This window comes from Bufo bufo, chromosome 10, assembly GCF_905171765.1.
Source record: "Bufo bufo chromosome 10, aBufBuf1.1, whole genome shotgun sequence".
NCBI classification, from domain to species: domain Eukaryota; kingdom Metazoa; phylum Chordata; class Amphibia; order Anura; family Bufonidae; genus Bufo; species Bufo bufo.
In genome coordinates, this window is record NC_053398.1 from 146,743,982 (window position 1) to 146,765,499 (window position 21,518).

General features: G+C 46.7%; 1 protein-coding gene across 2 annotated transcripts in view; it reads left to right on the forward strand.

Annotated features, from left to right (window-relative positions):
• Nucleotides 1–499: 499 nt before the first annotated feature.
• Nucleotides 500–21,518, forward strand: part of LOC120980835 (hepatocyte nuclear factor 4-beta-like) — a 28,256-nt gene continuing 7,237 nt past the window's right edge. The window contains exons 1-4 of one of the 2 annotated variants that reach the window (XM_040410158.1): nucleotides 500–856; nucleotides 8,595–8,766; nucleotides 18,131–18,225; nucleotides 19,218–19,324. In XM_040410158.1, coding sequence (XP_040266092.1) covers nucleotides 742–856; nucleotides 8,595–8,766; nucleotides 18,131–18,225; nucleotides 19,218–19,324 — 489 coding nt within the window. In that variant the 5' untranslated portion in view covers nucleotides 500–741. The remainder of the gene's footprint in view (nucleotides 857–8,594; nucleotides 8,767–18,130; nucleotides 18,226–19,217; nucleotides 19,325–21,518) is intronic. The other variant, XM_040410157.1, reaches the window with a different exon arrangement.

Sequence of the window (21,518 nt, forward strand, 5' to 3'; positions counted from 1 at the left end):
ATGATATCGCGCTCCTCGTTATCTCATCCAGGACTCATTTATGAAGCCCAATCTTATTACACAATTTGTGGGTTTTATTTCAGGTGTGATAATGAGAGCGGCGAGAATCCTTTAAAATACGGACAGCCCCTTTAACCCTTCTTTCACCGGCCCTCCAGGAGGGGGCGACAGCAATTCCAATGACGTTAGAATGAGACGGATGACTACAGATAGCAGTAGTCAGTTCTGCAACTTTGATTTTTAAATCCTCACTGCTGTAAGTGAATAGGAACATATCCAGAGGCTGAGATCCCCACAGCTGAGGGTTTGTTACAATTGTATCCAGTCTAGACAATCATTTGTGATGTAAACAGCCTGGACTCCAGTCTGATACATTGTAACTCTCACGACAGGAATCATGTGTGCTGCTGCTGTGTCTAACTCACAGAGGATTGTTTAGACTGCTACATTGTAACAAACCATCAGCTGTGTGTGAGTTCAGGCCAGGTTTCAGCCTACGGATGAACGGTTTGTGTCCCGTTTCCGGGCTCCTCCTGAGTGTCACATGACCTGTCAGTAATTTATAGCTGTCGGTGACAGTGATTGGTGGCCGCTTATCTCCCTGTGATTGATACATGTGACTGCAGCTGCTGCGCCGCCTCCTGATCATTGATTTTCTGGCTCCATTGAGCAGGGGCACCGCGGGGTGATTGGCAGTCGGGCTGCAGGTGCCACTGACCTGCTTGTTGACAGGTCCCAATAATGAAGCTTTGTGAGGGAATTCTGGACATGGAACTAGCTGATTACTCCGAGCCCCTGGACTCCACGTACACCATGCTGGAATTCGACAGTATCCGGGTCCTGCCGCCCAATGCAGGTGAGGAGCTGTGACAACAGCCTAGGGCATGCTTAGACTTGTAGTCCCATGTCAGCTAGACTTCAAATATAACACAGATTCACATCATTCATAGACTTCCATAGCTTGGGGGGGGGGGGGGGATTTATCTCTCAGGTATAGGAGGAGTACATAGAGGACTCCGCTCCCAGGAACCCCCCCTCCCCCTAATCATCCACAGGAAGTTGCAGGTGCCGCGCGGCCATTTTCTACCTCTTGCCTTGCTTGTGAGGTTCCAGATTATTAGACCTCTCTGTGGTGTGTAGATAATAACATGCTGGAGTATTATAAACTGTGCCACTGGGTCGTAATGTCCCGATTTTTATCAACTAAATATCTCTAAAATTCTGTGATAATGACATATATCTTTTTATCCATCAGCGACTAGTTTCCCTGATGCACAGATCCAAATCCTCTGCAGAGACTGAAATCAGAGAGCTCAGGAAATCACAGCCACCACTAGAGGGAGCTCAGGAGATTACTGCATACAGATATATACAGCCACCACTAGAGGGAGTTCAGGAGATTACTGCATACAGATATATACAGCCACCACTAGAGGGAGCTCAGGAGATTACTACATGCAGATATATACAGCCACCACTAGAGGGAGATCAGGAGAATACTGCATAGAGCTATATACAGCCACCACTAGAGGGAGCTCAGGAGATTACTACATACAGATATATACAGCCACCACTAGAGGGAGCTCAGGAGATTACTACATGCAGATATATACAGCCACCACTAGAGGGAGATCAGGAGAATACTGCATACAGCTATATACAGCCACCACTAGAGGGAGCTCAGGAGATTACTACAGATATATACAGCCACCACTAGAGGGAGCTCAGGAGATTACTGCATACAGCTATATACAGCCACCACTAGAGGGAGCTCAGGAGATTACTACATACAGATATATACAGCCACCACTAGAGGGAGCTCAGGAGCTTACTGCATACAGATATATACAGTCACCACTAGAGGGATCTCAGGTGATTACTACATACAGATATATACAGCCACCACTAGAGGGAGATCAGGAGATTACTACATACAGATATATACAGCCACCACTAGAGGGAGCTCAGGAGATTACTGCATACAGATATATACAGCCACCACTAGAGGGAGTTCAGGAGATTACCGCATACAGATATATACAGCCACCACTAGAGGGAGCTCAGGAGATTACTACATACAGATATATACAGCCACCACTAGAGGGAGCTCAGGAGATTACTACATACAGTTATATACAGCCACCACTAGAGGGAGCTCAGGAGATTACTACATACAGTTATATACAGCCACCACTAGAGGGAGCTCAGGAGATTACTACATACAGATATATACAGCCACCACTAGAGGGAGCTCAGGAGATTACTGCATACAGATATATACAGCCACCACTAGAGGGAGCTCAGGAGATTACTGCATACAGATATATACAGCCACCACTAGAGGGAGCTCAGGAGATTACTGCATACAGATATATACAGCCACCACTAGAGGGAGCTCAGGAGATTACTGCATACAGATATATACAGCCACCAATAGAGGGAGCTCAGGAGATTACTACATACAGATATATACAGCCACCACTAGATGGAGCTCAGGAGATTACTGCATACAGATATATACAGCCACCACTAGAGGGAGCTCAGGAGATTACTACATACAGTTATATACAGCCACCACTAGAGGGAGCTCAGGAGATTACTACATACAGATATATTCAGCCCCCACTAGAGGGAGCTCAGGAGATTACTGCATACAGATATATACAGCCACCACTAGAGGGAGTTCAGGAGATCACTACATACAGATATATACAGCCACCACTAGAGGGAGCTCAGGAGATTACTACATACAGTTATATACAGCCACCACTAGAGGGAGCTCAGGAGATTACTACATACAGATATATTCAGCCCCCACCAGTGGATGCTTCCTGCATACGCTGAACTAAGTAATAACACTGTATGACAGTTTCTCCATCAATGTGGAAGGGGATTCTTTACTGTAGCAGACAAATGGAGCAGTGCGACTATGGACTCTTTACTGTAAGAGCAGTGAGACTGTGGACTCTGTACTGTAAGAGCGGTGAGACTATGGACTCTTTACTGTAAGAGCAGTGAGACTATAGATTCTTTACTGTAAGAGCAGTGAGACTATGGACTCTATACTGTAAGAGCAGTGAGACTATGGACTCTTTACTGTAAGAGCAGTGAGACTATGGACTCTGTACTGTAAGGGCAGTGAGACTATGGACTCTTTACTGTAAGAGCGGTGAGACTATGGACTGTTTACTGTAAGAGCAGTGAGACTGTGGACTCTTTACTGTAAGAGCAGTGAGAATATTGACTCTATACTGTAAGAGCAGTGAGACTATGGACTCTTTAAGAGCAGTGAGACTATGGACTCTATACTGTAAGAGCAGTGAGACTATGAACTCTTTACTGTAAGAGCAGTGAGACTATGGACTCTGTACTGTAAGAGCAGTGAGACTATGGACTCTGTACTGTAAGAGCAGTGAGACTATGGACTCTTTACTGTAAGAGCAGTGAGACTATGGACTCTATACTGTAAGAGCAGTGAGACTATGGACTCTATACTGTAAGAGCAGTGAGACTATGGACTCTTTACTGTAAGAGCAGTGAGACTATGGACTCTTTACTGTAAGAGCAGTTAGACTATGGACTCTGCTGTAAGAGCAGTGAGACTATGGACTCTTTACTGTAAGAGCAGTGAGACTATGGACTCTTTACTGTAAGAGCAGTGAGACTATGGACTCTTTACTGTAAGAGCAGTGAGACTATGGACTGTACTGTAAGAGCGGTGAGACTATGGACTCTTTACAGTAAGAGCAGTGAGACTATGAACTCTTTACTGTAAGAGCAGTGAGACTATGGACTCTGTACTGTAAGAGCAGTGAGACTATGGACTCTTTACAGTAAGAGCAGTGAGACTATGAACTCGTTACTGTAAGAGCAGTGAGACTATGGACTCTTTACTGTAAGAGCAGTGAGACTATGGACTCTTTACTGTAAGAGCAGTGAGACTATGGACTCTTTACTGTAAGAGCAGTGAGACTATGGACTCTTTACTGTAAGAGCAGTGAGACTATGGACTCTATACTGTAAGAGCAGTGAGACTATGGACTCTTTACTGTAAGAGCAGTGAGACTATGGACTCTTTACTGTAAGAGCAGTTAGACTATGGACTCTTTACTGTAAGAGCAGTGAGAATATTGACTATACTGTAAGAGCAGTGAGACTATGGACTCTTTACTTTAAGAGCAGTGAGACTATGAACTCTTTACTGTAAGAGCAGTGAGACTATGAACTCTTTACTGTAAGAGCAGTGAGACTATGGACTCTGTACTGTAAGAGCGGTGAGACTATGGACTCTTTACTGTAAGAGCGGTGAGACTATGGACTCTTTACTGTAAGAGCGGTGAGACTATGGACTCTTTACTGTAAGAGCAGTGAGACTATGGACTCTTTACTGTAAGAGCAGTGAGACTATGGACTGTTTACTGTAAGAGCAGTGAGACTATGGACTCTTTACGGTAAGAGCAGTGAGACTATGGACTCTATACTGTAAGAGCAGTGAGACTATGGGCTCTTTACGGTAAGAGCAGTGAGACTATGGGCTCTTTACGGTAAGAGCAGTGAGACTATGGACTCTTTACTGTAAGAGCGGTGAGACTATGGACACTTTACTGTAAGAGCAGTGAGACTATGGACTCTTTACGGTAAGAGCAGTGAGACTATGGACTCTTTACTGTAAGAACAGTGAGACTATGGACTCTTTACTGTAAGAGCAGTGAGACTATGGACTCTTTACTGTAAGAGCAGTGAGACTATGGACTCTTTACTGTAAGAGCAGTGAGACTATGTACTCTATACTGTAAGAGCAGTGAGACTATGGACTCTTTACTGTAAGAACAGTGAGACTATGGACTCTGTACGGTAAGAGCACTGAGACTATGGACTCTTTACTGTAGGAGCAGTGAGACTATGGACTCTTTACTGTAAGAGCAGTGAGACTATAGACTCTTTACTATAAGAGCAGTGAGACTATGGACTCTTTACTGTAGGAGCAGTGAGACTATGGACTCTTTACTGTAGGAGCAGTGAGACTATGGACTCTATACTGTAAGAGCAGTGAGACTATGGACTCTTTACTGTAAGAGCAGTGAGACTATGGACTCTGTACTGTAAGGGCAGTGAGACTATGGACTCTTTACTGTAAGAGCAGTGAGACTATGGACTCTTTACTGTAAGAGCAGTGAGACTATGGACTCTATACTGTAAGAGCAGTGAGACTATGGACTCTTTACTGTAAGAGCAGTGAGACTATGGACTCTTTACTGTAAGAGCAGTGAGACTATGGACTCTTTACTGTAAGAGCAGTGAGACTATGGACTCTTTACTGTAAGAGCAGTGAGACTATGGACTCTTTACTGTAAGAGCAGTGAGACTATGGACTCTTTACTGTAAGAGCAGTGAGACTATGGGCTCTTTACTGTAAGAGCAGTGAGACTATGGACTCTTTACTGTAAGAGCAGTGAGACTATGGACTCTTTACTGTAAGAGCAGTGAGACTATGGACTCTTTACTGTAAGAGCAGTGAGACTATGGACTCTGTACTGTAAGAGCAGTGAGACTATGGACTCTTTACTGTAAGAGCAGTGAGACTATGGACTCTTTACTGTAAGAGCAGTGAGACTATGGACTCTTTACTGTAAGAGCAGTGAGACTATGGACTCTTTACTGTAAGAGCAGTGAGACTATGGACTCTTTACGGTAAGAGCAGTGAGACTATGGGCTCTTTACTGTAAGAGCAGTGAGACTATGGACTCTTTACTGTAAGAGCAGTGAGACTATGGACTCTTTACTGTAAGAGCAGTGAGACTATGGACTCTATACTGTAATGAGGAAAATTGGCTTCTACCTCCTGAGAGGTTTCCTTCTACGGTGCAGGATAACCGGCTTTTTTTCAGCCTTTGTTACCATGTTAGGTTGTAATTTCTAGATGTAAACAATAATATTTCTATTAACTGACAGCAAGCAGAGATCTTAAACAGGAAGACATTGAAGCTGGTCTATTGGAAGCTGCTGAACTCCTGGACTGTTTTGTATACGAGATGTTGTCCAGTATAGATGGCGACATCCAGGATAACGGCGCATTGTGTAACCAGAGTAAATACATGGGAGGTAGCGGCTGTGGGGTCACGGATTGTGCGTGGGGTCGGGCTCGCCGTGGCGGGGTCATGTTCACTTTGTATTGTTTGCTGTGCAGTTAATCAATTACGTTTTTTGCCGCCATCTTTGTTGTCTATAGCAAAGTCAGCAGAAAATGGCGCGAGTATCAGTAGAACGTTAACATGACCGCCAGACGCCGTTTTATGAATTTATTTACCTCTGGTCGTGGTCTTCAGTTTAGGGGTGAATATGTGAAAGCGGTGCGCCAAACTTATAACACGGAGCGACCTCTTCTATGTACAAAAACTCATCATGATGCCTGAGTGTGGGGGTCATTCACACAACAGTCGGCCTGCCAGTACAGATCGGAGGGGCCAACCCTGCAGCTATGACGTAGGGAGGGGCCCGAGATCAGGCGCTCTCTTCACTACGGATGCCTAGGGCCCGTTCACATCTGCAAGGCATGCTGGGAGGGTTCATATTCGTGGCGTACCATGGCGGTTAAGATGTTGTGGATGGCGGTGCTGGGGCGCTGACGTCCCCTTCGGTCCGTGACCTTTGGTTCAATTAGCTGCATTTATGGCGCCATAAAACCTGAGCGAGCGCAGATTTCTCCCCGGAGATCAGAAGAGTCCAGTCCCAGAGACGGCGGAGGACAGAGCGCTTCCCAGAATGCACTGCGACCAGATACCTCCTGGTGAAAGCGCCAGTCCAGTAATAAGCTAATCTTATATCCGCTTGCTGTCAGTGAATGGAAACATGCAATATTAAATTCAGAAGCTGTAAAGCCATGGGATGCTCGCTGCAGGGCTCTGACACACTGTACTGAACTGTGCACCCCCCCCCCCAATAATGAGCAGAATCCCAAGACCCAGAGCCCCCGCGCCCCCTCCAGTAATGAACAGAGCCCCCGCGCCCCCTCCAGTAATGAACAGAGCCCCCGCGCCCCCTCCAGTAATGAACAGAGCCCCCGCGCCCCCTCCAGTAATGAACAGAGCCCCCGCGCCCCCTCCAGTAATGAACAGAGCCCCCGCGCCCCCTCCAGTAATGAACAGAGCCCCCGCGCCCCCTCCAGTAATGAACAGAGCCCCCGCGCCCCCTCCAGTAATGAACAGAGACCCTGCGCCCCTCCAGTAATGAACAGAGCCCCCGCGCCCCCTCCAGTAATGAACAGAGCCCCCGCGCCCCCTCCAGTAATGAACAGAGCCCCCGTGCCTCCTCCAGTAATGAACAGAGCCCCCGCGCCTCCTCCAGTAATGAACAGAGCCCCCGCCAGTAATGAACAGAGCCCTCGCGCCCCCTCCAGTAATGAACAGAGCCCCCGCGCCCCCTCCAGTAATGAACAGAGCCCCCGCGCCCCCTCCAGTAATGAACAGAGCCCCCGCGCCCCCTCCAGCAATGAACAGAGCCCCCGCGCCCCCTCCAGTAATGAACGGAGCCCCGCGCCCCCTCCAGTAATGAACAGAGCCCCCGCGCCCCCTCCAGAAATGAACAGAGCCCCCGCGCCCCCTCCAGCAATGAACAGAGCCCCCGTGCCCCCTCCAGTAATGAACAGAGCCCCCGCGCCCCCTCCAGTAATGAACAGAGCCCCCGCGCCCCCTCCAGTAATGAACAGAGCCCCCGCGCCCCCCTTTAGTAATGAACAGAGCCCCCGCGCCCCCTCCAGTAATGAACAGAGCCCCCGCGCCCCCTCCAGTAATGAACAGAGCCCCCGCGCCCCCTCGAGTAATAAACAGAGCCCCCGCGCCCCCTCCAGTAATGAACAGAGCCCCCGCGCCCCCTCCAGTAATGAACAGAGCCCCCGCGCCCCCTCCAGTAATGAACAGAGCCCCCGCGCCCCCTCGAGTAATAAACAGAGCCCCCGCGCCCCCTCCAGTAATGAACAGAGCCCCCGCGCCCCCTCCAGTAATGAACAGAGCCCCCGCGCCCCCTCCAGTAATGAACAGAGCCCCCGCGCCCCCTCCAGTAACGAACAGAGCCCCCGCGCCCCCTCCAGTAATGAACAGAGCCTCCGCACCCCCTCCAGCAATGAACAGAGCCCCCGCGCCCCCCCCCCCCGGTATCGCCTACTGAAGGATTGAACAGATAAGTACCCCCTAATGGCAGTACCCTCTATCAGCAGGTTAATGCTCAATCTGATCATCGTCTGTGGGATCCTCGGAGGCCGGATATAACAGGGCTCCTCCATGATGGGTCAGCGGGGGCAGCACAGTATTTGGGTTTTAATGTTCTGGCTCATATATAGTAATGTCATTTCATCAGTCTCCAGCTGCTGCAGCACTACAACTCCCATTATACACTGGCAGCCTATGAATAGCTTCAGGAGGTGACCGAGTCCTGGGGGCCGCTCAGCGCAGTTTTAAGGAGGTTGTCGCCGGTGTCCAATACGCGCAGCGCGACCGCAAATATACATGTATGAAAATCAGTCTCTCGACTCCGCAGTCGTGCGACCCCCTCGAGCTCCGCACACACCGTCCTGTAACACCGTCTTTTCTCTCCTGCAGAGATAATAACCATTGAGTCGGGGAGCCCGGGGCCCCTCAGCAGCGGCATCAGCGCCTTGTGCGCAATCTGTGAAGACCGGGCAACAGGGAAACACTACGGAGCGTCCAGCTGTGATGGCTGCAAGGGGTTTTTCCGAAGAAGTGTCCGCAAGAATCATATGTATGCCTGCAGGTAATAAAGAGCATCACCCCTCCAGATCAGCGCACTCCTCTCCTGAAATCCTCTGTGCTGCTGGGACCCTGTTCCTTTCACTATGTAAGGCTACTTTCACACTTGCGGCAGAGTGATCCGGGAAGCAGTTCCATCGCCGTCGCCATATGCCAACTGATGGCATTTGTAAGACTGATCAGGATCCTGATCCGTCTTACAAATGCAATGAAATGCCGGATCCGTCTTTCCGGTGTCATCCGGCAAAACGGATCCGGCATTTATTTTTTACTGGATCCAACATTCAGGCAAGCCTTCATTTTTTTGGGCCGGAGATAAAACCGTAGCATGCTGCGGTTTTATCTTTTGCCTGATCAGTCAAAATGACTGAACTGAAGACGTCCTGATGCATCCTGAACGGATTACTCTCCATTCAGAATGCATGGGGTTAAAACTGATCAGTTCTTTTCCGGTATTGAGCCCCTAGGACGGAACTCAGTGTAAAAGTACCCTTAGGCCTCTTGCACACAAACGTATGGCTTTTTCTGTATTTTGCGGTCCGTTTTTCACGGATCCATTGTTCAATTTTTCGTTTCCGTTCCGTAGTTCCGCAAAAAATCTCCGTATGGTTTCCGTATGCGATCCGTTGTTTGTGGATCACAAACAGAAACATTAAACTTTTAATCCTGTTTTGTAATGTGTTTTAACAGTACACACATGGGCAAAGAGGGCACGGATCCGCAAAAAACGGATGACATACTGATGTGTTCTGTATGCTTTCCGTATTTTTTGCGAACCCACTGACTTGAATGGAGCCACGGATCGTGATTTGAGGGGAAACAATAGGACAAGTTCTATCTTTCAGCGGAATGGAAATACGGAAACGGAATGCATACGGAGCACATTCAGTTTTTTTTTGCAGAACCATTGAAATGAATGGTTCCGCATACAGACCGCAAACAGAATCCGCAAAAACGGAGCGGAAACGGAAAAAAATAACATTTGTGTACAAGAGGCCTAACTCATGCTGTGACCTCCAGAAGATCAGCGCACTCCTCTCCTGAAATCCTCTGTGCTGCTGGGACCCTGCTCCTTCCACTATGTAACTATCAGCCTAACTCATGGCTGTGACCTCCACATGATCAGCACACTCCTCTCCTGAAATCCTCTGTGCTGCTGGGACCCTGCTCCTTCCACTATGTAACTATCACCCTGTGACCGCCACAAGATCAGCGCACTCCTCTCCTGAAATCCTCTGTGCTGCTGGGATCCTGCTCCTTCCACTATGTAACCCTCATCCTGTCACCTCCACATGATCAGCACACTCCTCTCCTGAAATCCTCTGTGCTGCTGGGATCCTGCTCCTTCCACTATGTAACCCTCATCCTGTCCCCTCCACAAGATCAGCGCACTCCTCTCCTGAAATCCCTGTGCTGCTGGGATCCTGCTCCTTCCACTATGTTACCCTCATCCTCTCACCCCACAAGATCAGCGCACTGCTCTCCTGAAATCTTATGTGCTGCTGGGACCCTGCTCCTTCCACTATGTAACTCTCATCTTGTGACCTCCACAAGATCAGCACACTCCTCTCCTGAAATCCTCTGTGCTGCTGGGGACCCTGCTCCTTCCACTATGTAACTCTCATCCTGTGACCTCCACAAGATCAGCGCACTCCTCTCCTGAAATCCTCTGTGCTGCTGGGATCCTGCTCCTTCCACTATGTAACCCTCATCCTGTCACCTCCACATGATCAGCACACTCCTCTCCTGAAATCCTCTGTGCTGCTGGGATCCTGCTCCTTCCACTATGTAACCCTCATCCTGTCACCTCCACAAGATCAGCGCACTCCTCTCCTGAAATCCTCTGTGCTGCTGGGATCCTGCTCCTTCCACTATGTTACCCTCATCCTGTCACCTCCACAAGATCAGCGCACTGCTCTCCTGAAATCCTCTGTGCTGCTGGGACCCTGCTCCTTCCACTATGTAACTCTCATCCTGTGACCTCCACAAGATCAGCACACTCCTCTCCTGAAATCATCTGTGCTGCTGGGAGGACCCTGCTCCTTCCACTATGTAACTCTCATCTTGTGACCTCCACAAGATCAGCGCACTCCTCTCCTGAAATCATCTGTGCTGCTGGGAGGACCCTGCTCCTTCCACTATGTAACTCTCATCTTGTGACCTCCACAAGATAAAGCGCACTCCTCTCCTGAAATCCTCTGTGCTGCTTCTACTAATGCTTCCCTAGCTTCAGAGTAGTGTGGAGTGTAGGCGGTGACTCTGTTCCCAGTAGAGCTGCAGCAGTAGCTCCTCCGTGTGCAGATGTGGAAATGATTTGTGTTTCTTTCTTTCCACTGTAACCAAAATCCAGGGGAAAAAATGACATTAGAGGAAGATTCTCCTGAGTGCGGTCAGAGGCTAATACCGTGTACAGATGTCTCACAGCGAGGGGTTTGTTACACTGTGTCAGAGTAGACAATCGTCACAAATCTCTCTCCTGTTATAATAGTTGGTTACCGTGTATCAGTCTGGAGTCCACGTTGTTTATATAACAGAGGATTGTCTCCACTGGGGACCACTGTAACAGACCCTCAGCTGTGAGATATACTAGGTCAATGGGTTTTTTAAATCCTGGATCTAGGCAAGAATGTTTCCATTCACTTGCAGCAAGCAGCGATCTTGAAAATGGTTAAGAAAACCCAAAGGGGGGGATATTTATTGATTGGTTTTGCTCTGCGCACCTGCGCCAAATTTATGAGCTTTGTATAATGAAGCTTTATATAAATAAGACTGAACGCCGGCCCTTTAAATGCAATCCTCTGAGCAGCGCTTTTTCTGCAGGTATGACACTGAAGCCCCGCCCCCGCACGCCCACACCGCCACCGCGCTCCTTCCTCCACTGCTTTATTAATTTTCCTTTGACTTGAATATTTCTTTCTGTTGATTTTCCCGAATCTGTGGGAAAATATGATTGCGGAGAATAAAAATCATCAATGTCTGCGTCCTCCAGAAACCGCGACAAATCCGGGGGCCAGGAAACAGTGTTTCTGACACTAACAGCCGCCATTACTGGGAGGTCACTCAGCTTTCCTGAGACTCTGAATAGTAGAAAATGCACCAGCCCTTCTCTATTCTATACAAGTGTCAGTCCTTACTATATTCATGCCATTCTATTCATAAACCTGAACATCCAAGCTTGGAAAATGTAATCCTGTCCTGTGTGATACAGTCTGCTGAGCTGTGTATCTAATCCTGTCCTGTGTGATACTGTCTGCTGAGCTGTGTATTTAATCCTCTCCTGTGTGATACTGTCTGCTGAGCTGTGTATCTAATCCTATCCTGTGTGATACTGTGTGCTGAGCTGTGTATCTAATCCTCCCCTGTGTGATACTGTCTGCTGAGCTGTGTATCTAATCCTATCCTGTGTGATACTGTCTGCTGAGCTGTGTATCTAATCCTATCCTGTGTGATACTGTCTGCTGAGCCGTGTATCTAATCCTCTCCTGTGTGATACTGTCTGCTGAGCTGTGTATGTAATCCTCTCCTGTGTGATACTGTCTGCTGAGCTGTGTATCTAATCCTATCCTGTGTGATACTGTCTGCTGAGCTGTGTATCTAATCATATCCTGTGTGATACTGTCTGCTGAGCTGTGTATCTAATCCTATCATGTGTGATACTGTCTGCTGAGCTGTGTATCTAATCCTATCCTGTGTGATACTATCTGCTGAGCTGTGTATCTAATCCTATCCTGTGTGATACTGCCTGCTGAGCTGTGTATCTAATCATCTCCTGTGTGATACAGTCTGCTGAGCTGTGTATCTAATCCTCTTCTGTGTGATACTGTCTGTTGAGCTGTGTATCTAATCCTGTCCTGTGTGATACTGTCTGCTGAGCTATGTATCTAATCCTATCCTGTGTGATACTGCCTGCTGAGCTGTGTATTTAATCCTCTCCTGTGTGATACTGTCTGCTGAGCTGTGTATCTAATCCTATCCTGTGTGATACAGTCTGCTGAGCTGTGTATCTAATCCTGTCCTGTGTGATACTGTCTGCTGAGCTGTGTATTTAATCCTCTCCTGTGTGATACTGTCTGCTGAGCTGTGTATCTAATCCTATCCTGTGTGATACTGTGTGCTGAGCTGTGTATCTAATCCTCCCCTGTGTGATACTGTCTGCTGAGCTGTGTATCTAATCCTATCCTGTGTGATACTGTCTGCTGAGCTGTGTATCTAATCCTATCCTGGGTGATACTGTCTGCTGAGCCGTGTATCTAATCCTCTCCTGTGTGATACTGTCTGCTGAGCTGTGTATGTAATCCTCTCCTGTGTGATACTGTCTGCTGAGCTGTGTATCTAATCCTATCCTGTGTGATACTGTCTGCTGAGCTGTGTATCTAATCATATCCTGTGTGATACTGTCTGCTGAGCTGTGTATCTAATCCTATCATGTGTGATACTGTCTGCTGAGCTGTGTATCTAATCCTATCCTGTGTGATACTGTCTGCTGAGCTGTGTATCTAATCCTATCCTGTGTGATACTGCCTGCTGAGCTGTGTATCTAATCATCTCCTGTGTGATACAGTCTGCTGAGCTGTGTATCTAATCCTCTTCTGTGTGATACTGTCTGTTGAGCTGTGTATCTAATCCTATCCTGTGTGATACTGCCTGCTGAGCTGTGTATCTAATCCTGTCCTGTGTGATACTGTCTGCTGAGCTGTGTATCTAATCCTATCCTGTGTGATACTGCCTGCTGAGCTGTGTATCTAATCATCTCCTGTGTGATACTGCCTGCTGAGCTGTGTATCTAATCCTGTCCTGTGTGATACTGTCTGCTGAGCTGTGTATCTAATCCTCTCCTGTGTGATACTCTCTGCTGAGCTGTGTATCTAATCCTATCCTGTGTGATACTGTCTGCTGAGCTGTGTATCTAATCCTCCCCTGTGTGATACAGTCTGCTGAGCTGTGTATCTAATCCTCTCCTGTGATACTGTCTGCTGAGCTGTGTATCTAATCCTATCCTGTGTGATACTGTCTGCTGAGCTGTGTATCTAATCCTATCATGTGTGATACTGTCTGCTGAGCTGTGTATCTAATCCTATCCTGTGTGATACTGTCTGCTGAGCTGTGTATCTAATCCTATCCTGTGTGATACTGCCTGCTGAGCTGTGTATCTAAGTCTATCCTGTGTGATACTGTCTGCTGAGCTGTGTATCTAATCCTATCCTGTGTGATACTGTCTGCTGAGCTGTGTATCTAATCCTACCCTGTGTGATACTGTCTGCTGAGCATCTAATCCTCTCCTGTGTGATACAGTCTGCTGAGCTGTGTATCTAATCATCTCCTGTGTGATACAGTCTGCTGAGCTGTGTATCTAATCCTCTCCTGAGTGATACTGTCTGCTGAGCGGTGTATCTAATCCTCTCCTGTGTGATACTGTCTGCTGAGCTGTGTATCTAATCCTCCCCTGTGTGATACTGTCTGCTGAGCTGTGTATCTAATCCTATCCTGTGTGATACAGTCTGCTGATCTGTGTATCTAATCCTGTCCTGTGTGATACTGTCTGCTGAGCTGTGTATCTAATCCTCCCCTGTGTGATACTGTCTGCTGAGCTGTGTATCTAATCCTATCCTGTGTGATACTGTCTGCTGAGCTGTGTATCTAATCCTATCCTGTGTGATACTGTCTGCTGAGCTGTGTATCTAATCCTATCCTGTGTGATACTGTCTGCTGAGCTGTGTATCTAATCCTATCCTGTGTGATACAGTCTGCTGAGCTGTGTATCTAATCCTATCCTGTGTGATACTGTCTGCTGAGCTGTGTATCTAATCCTCTTCTGTGTGATATTGTCTGCTGAGCTGTGTATCTAATCCTATCCTGTGTGATACTGTCTGCTGAGCTGTGTATCTAATCCTATCCTGTGTGATACTGCCTGCTGAGCTGTGTATCTAATCCTCTTCTGTGTGATATTGTCTGCTGAGCTGTGTATCTAATCCCGTTCTGTGTGATACTGCCTGATAAGCGATGTATCTAATCCTCCCCTGTGTTATACCGCTTGCTGAGCTGTGTATCTAATCCTCTTCTGAGTGATACTGTCTGCTGAGCTGTGTATCTAATCCTATCCTGTGTGATACCGTCTGCTGAGCTGTGTATCTAATCCTATCCTGTGTGATACTGTCTGCTGAGCCGTGTATCTAATCCTCTCCTGTGTGATACTGTCTGCTGAGCTGTGTATCTAATCCTCCCCTGTGTGATACTGTCTGCTGAGCTGTGTATCTAATCCTATCCTGTGTGATACTGTCTGCTGAGCTGTGTATCTAATCCTATCCTGTGTGATACTGTCTGCTGAGCCGTGTATCTAATCCTCTCCTGTGTGATACTGTCTGCTGAGCTGTGTATCTAATCCTATCCTGTGTGATACTGACTGCTGAGCTGTGTATCTAATCCTATCCTGTGTGATACTGTCTGCTGAGCTGTGTATCTAATCCTATCCTGTGTGATACTGTCTGCTGAGCTGTGTATCTAATCCTATCCTGTGTGATACTGTCTGCTGAGCTGTGTATCTAATCCTATCCTGTGTGATACTGCCTGCTGTGTATCTAATCCGACCCTGTGTGATACTGTCTGCTGAGCTGTGTATCTAATCCTATCCTGTGTGATACTGTCTGCTGAGCTGTGTATCTAATCCTCCCCTGTGTGATACAGTCTGCTGAGCTGTGTATCTAATCCTCTCCTGTGTGATACTGTCTGCTGAGCTGTGTATCTAATCCTATCCTGTGATACTGTCTGCTGAGCTGTGTATCTAATCATATCCTGTGTGATACTGTCTGCTGAGCTGTGTATCTAATCCTATCCTGTGTGATACTGTCTGCTGAGCTGTGTATCTAATCCTATCCTGTGTGATACTGTCTGCTGAGCTGTGTATCTAATCCTATCATGTGTGATACTGTCTGCTGAGCTGTGTATCTAATCCTATCCTGTGTGATACTGTCTGCTGAGCTGTGTATCTAATCCTATCCTGTGTGATACTGCCTGCTGAGCTGTGTATCTAATCATCTCCTGTGTGATACAGTCTGCTGAGCTGTGTATCTAATCCTATCCTGTGTGATACTGTCTGCTGAGCTGTGTATCTAATCCTCTTCTGTGTGATACTGTCTGTTGAGCTGTGTATCTAATCCCGTTCTGTGTGATACTGCCTGATAAGCGGTGTATCTAATCCTCCCCTGTGTTATACCGCTTGCTGAGCTGTGTATCTAATCCTCTCCTGAGTGATACTGTCTGCTGAGCGGTGTATCTAATCCTCTCCTGTGTGATACTGTCTGCTGAGCTGTGTATCTAATCCTCCCCTGTGTGATACTGTCTGCTGAGCTGTGTATCTAATCCTATCCTGTGTGATACTGTCTGCTGAGCTGTGTATCTAATCCTATCCTGTGTGATACTGTCTGCTGAGCTGTGTATCTAATCCTATCCTGTGTGATACTGTCTGCTGAGCTGTGTATCTAATCCTATCCTGTGTGATACTGTCTGCTGAGCTGTGTATCTAATCCTATCCTGTGTGATACTGTCTGCTGAGCTGTGTATCTAATCCTATCCTGTGCGATACTGTCTGCTGAGCGGTGTATCTAATCCTCTCCTGTGTGATACTGTCTGCTGAGCTGTGTATCTAATCCTCCCCTGTGTGATACTGTCTGCTGAGCTGTGTATCTAATCCTATCCTGTGTGATACTGTCTGCTGAGCTGTGTATCTAATCCTATCCTGTGTGATACTGTCTGCTGAGCCGTGTATCTAATCCTCTCCTGTGTGATACTGTCTGCTGAGCTGTGTATCTAATCCTATCCTGTGTGATACTGTCTGCTGAGCTGTGTATCTAATCCTATCCTGTGTGATACTGTCTGCTGAGCTGTGTATCTAATCCTATCCTGTGTGATACTGTCTGCTGAGCTGTGTATCTAATCCTATCCTGTGCGATACTGTCTGCTGAGCTGTGTATCTAATCCTATCCTGTGTGATACTGTCTGCTGAGCTGTGTATCTAATCCTATCCTGTGTGATACTGTCTGCTGAGCTGTGTATCTAATCCTATCCTGTGTAATACTGTCTGCTGAGCTGTGTATCTAATCCTCCCCTGTGTGATACTGTCTGCTGAGCCGTGTATCTAATCCTCTCCTGTGTGATACTGTCTGCTGAGCTGTGTATCTAATCCTATCCTGTGTGATACTGACTGCTGAGCTGTGTATCTAATCCTCTCCTGTGTGATACTGTCTGCTGAGCCGTGTATCTAATCCTCTCCTGTGTGATACAGTCTGCTGTGTATCTAATCCTATCCTGTGTGATACTGACTGCTGAGCTGTGTATCTAATCCTATCCTGTGTGATATTGTCTGCTGAGCTGTGTATCTAATCCTCTCCTGTGTGATACTGTCTGCTGAGCTGTGTATCTAATCCTCCTCTGTGTGATACTGTCTGCTGAGCTGTGTATCTAATCCTCTCCTGTGTGATACAGCCCGCTGAGCTGTGTATCTAATCCTATCCTCTGTGATACTGTCTGCTGAGCTGTGTATCTAATCCTATCCTGTGTGATACTGACTGCTGAGCTGTGTATCTAATCCTATCCTGTGTGATACTGTCTGCTGAGCTGTGTATCTAATCCTATCCTGTGTGATACTGCCTGCTGAGCTGTGTATCTAATCCTATCCTGTGTGATACTGTCTGCTGAGCTGTGTATCTAATCCTATCCTGTGTGATACTGTCTGCTGAGCTGTGTATCTAATCCTATCCTGTGTGATACAGTCTGCTGAGCGGTGTATCTAATCCTATCCTGTGTGATACTCTCTGCTGAGCTGTGTATCTAATCCTATCCTGTGTGATACTGTCTGCTGAGCTGTGTATCTAATCCTATCCTGTGTGATACTGTCTGCTGAGCTGTGTATCTAATCCTATCCTGTGTGATACTGTCTGCTGAGCTGTGTATCTAATCCTATCCTGTGTGATACTGTCTGCTGAGCTGTGTATCTAATCCTATCCTGTGTGATACTGTCTGCTGAGCTGTGTATCTAATCCTATCCTGTGTGATGCTGTCTGCTGAGCTGTGTATCTAATCCTATCCTGTGTGATACTGTCTGCTGAGCTGTGTATCTAATCCTATCCTGTGTGATACTGTCTGCTGAGCTGTGTATCTAATCCTATCCTGTGTTATACCGCTTGCTGAGCTGTGTATCTAATCCTCCCCTGTGTGATACTGCCTGATAAGCGGTGTATCTAATCCTCCCCTGTGTTATACTGCTTGCTGAGCTGTGTATCTAATCCTCCCCTGTGTTATACTGCTTGCTGAGCTGTGTATCTAATCCTTTCCTGCTGTGTATCTAAGCCTCTGACGGGTGGCTCTCTCCCCAGGTTCAGCAGGCAGTGCGTCGTGGATAAGGATAAGCGGAATCAGTGTCGCTATTGTCGTCTGCGGAAATGTTTCCGAGCGGGAATGAGAAAAGAAGGTTTGTACTGCGCGCTGCGATCACGTATCTTAAAGGGCAAGCAACCTTGCAGTTTCCATAGTGTGGGTCACTGGTCAGTTGGGGGCCCTGGAGCCCCCCTTGGTCAGCGCCGCGCTGTGCATTATAATCCTATTACAGTCCTGTCTGATCTTGGCGCGGTGGAGCAAGCATGTGATGTTTGTTGCGTCCACTGCCGCTCAACGCCTTCAGGTCCTTATGTGATGGAGAATGTGGACATTCTAGTAATTTGCGCAGAGATGAAGCAAGTAATTACCCCCCACCAGGCAGCAGGGCTATGGAGATGTCTCCTGAGCAGACGTGATCCCTCCACATAACGGGACAGCCACTGCGTATATTCCGGCCCTTTAAATTAAAAAATATTCATGAAAAATTCCATTCCGCCATTACTAGTTATTCAGGTTTCTGGGAAAATGGAGCAGTAATAAACATGGAGATCAGTCGGTTCTCAAATGTCAAATCAAAGAGCGCCCCCTCCAGTCCATGTGTCTGATATTTACAAGAATGTGGCTCAGCTGCATTACCAGACCCAACCATTGACTGCAGGGGCGCTGTTTCTGAGGAACCAAACCCTAAAACCTTCTGTCGCTCAGGTTGTGACTGGAGAAATGTGTCCAGAAGCTTCCCAGGGTGTAGGACTCACAGCTGAGGGTTTGTTAGCTTGTATCCAGTCTAGATAATCCCCTGTGAACCATACATGTTGCCTGCACTGATACATTGTAACAAACTATCAGGAGAGGAGGATTGTCCACGCCGGATACAAATGTAACAAATCTTCTCAAAGTGTTCAAGTCCAGACAAAATTTCCTCCTCTGTCTGTAAATCAGAATGTTTACATTTACTGACGGCCAGCAGAGTCTCAGCAAATGGTGACAGGATGATGCAGACTATTAGAAAGTTACATACGGGGGTGCTGGCTCTCATTGTCAATGGGGGGCACAGGGCGCCACTTACCACATTTACTGTTGTTTCAGCCGTGCAGAACGAGCGAGACCGGATCAGCATGAGAAGGAGCAGCTTCGAGGACAACGGCGCATTATCCATCAGCGTCCTGACCCAGGCAGAAGCCATGACACAGCAGGTGAGGATCCTCAATACCGCAATACCAGGATCTACAGTATAAAAATACAACAATGTAACCAGCGACATCTACAGTAATACAACAATGTAACCAGCGAACCGGAAACTGCGACATCTACGGTAATACCACATTGTAACCAGAGAGAAAACGGACCTGTCTCCAGCGTTTTTCTGTCCGCGATGGGGACGCAACCAAACGGAACGGAATGCATTTTGGTGCCCTCCGTTTCGTTCAGTTCAGTTTTGTCTCTATTGACAATGAAAGGGGACAAAACAGAAGCGTTGTCGTCTGCTATTGAGATCCTATGACGGATCTCAATAGCGGAATTGAAAACGCAGATGTGAAAGTAACCCTAACAGAGAACTGGGATCGGTGACATCTACAGTAATACAACAATGTAACTGGCGACATCTACAGTAATACAACAATGTAACTGGCGACATCTACAGTAATACAACAATGTAACCAGAGAACCAGGACCAGCAACATCTACAGTAACACAACAATGTAACTGGCGACATCTACAGTAATACAACAATGTAACTGGCGACATCTACAGTAATACAACAATGTAACTGGCGACATCTACAGTAATACAACAATGTAACCAGAGACATCTACAGTAATACAACAATGTAACCAGAGAACCAGGACCAGCGACATCTACAGTAATACAACAATGTAACCAGAGACATCTACAGTAATACAACAATGTAACCAGAGAACCAGGACCAGCGACATCTACAGTAATACAACAATGTAACCGGCGACATCTACAGTAATACAACAATGTAACTGGCGACATCTACAGTAATACAACAATGTAACCAGAGAACCAGGACCAGCGACATCTACAGTAATACAACAATGTAACTGGCGACATCTACAGTAATACAACAATGTAACCAGAGACATCTACAGTAATACAACAATGTAACTGGCGACATCTACAGCAATACAACAATGTAACCAGAGAACCAAGACCAGCGACATCTACAGTAATACAACAATGTAACCAGAGACATCTACAGTAATACAACAATGTAACCAGAGAACTGGGATCGGTGACATCTACAGTAATACAACAATGTAACCAGAGACATCTACAGTAATACAACAATGTAACCGGCAACATCTACAGTAATACAACAATCTAACCAGAGAACCAGAGACATCTACAGTAATACAACAATGTAACCAGAGAACCGGAGACATCTACAATAATACAACAACATAACCAAAGAACCAGAGACATCTACATTAATACAACAATGTAACCGGCGACATCTACAGTAATACAACAATGTAACCACAGAACCGGCGACATCTACAGTAATACAACAATGTAACCAGAGACATCTACAGTAATACAACAATGTAATCAGAGAACCAGGATCGGCGACATCTAGAGTAATACAACAATGTAACCATAGACATCTACAGTAGTGTTGAGCGAACTTGTGTTTTAAGTTCGGCGTCTAAAGTTCGAGTTCAGGTTATCGAAGTATCCCGTTATGGATTCTAAATTCCGTTATGGTCCATGGTAGCAGAATCCATAACGGGATACTTCGATAACCTGAACTCGAACTTTAGACGCCGAACTTAAAACACAAGTTCGCTCAACACTAATCTACAGTAATACAACAATGTAACCAGAGAACCGGTGACATGTACAGTAATACAAAAATGTAACCGGCGACATCTACAGTTATACAACAATGTAACCAGAGACATCTACAGTAATACAACAATGTAACCAGAGACATCTACAGTAATACAACAATGTAACCAGAGACATCTACAGTTATACAACAATGTAACCATAAAACCGAGACCGGTGACATCTACATTAATACAACAATGTAACCAGAGACATCTACAGTAATATAACAATGTAACCAGAGACATCTACAGTAATACAACAATGTAACCAACGATATCTACAGTAATACAACAATGTAACCAGAGAGAAAACCGATCTGTCTCTAGCGTTTTTCTGTCCGCGATGGGGACGCAACCAAACGGAAAGGAATGCATTTTGGAGCACTGCATTTCGTTCAGTTCAGTTTTGTCCCCATTGACAATGAATGAGGACAAAACTGAAGCGTTTTCTTCCGCTATTGAAACCCTATGACGGATCTCAATAGCGGAATTGAAAACGCAGATGTGAAAGTAGCCCTACCAGAGAACTGGG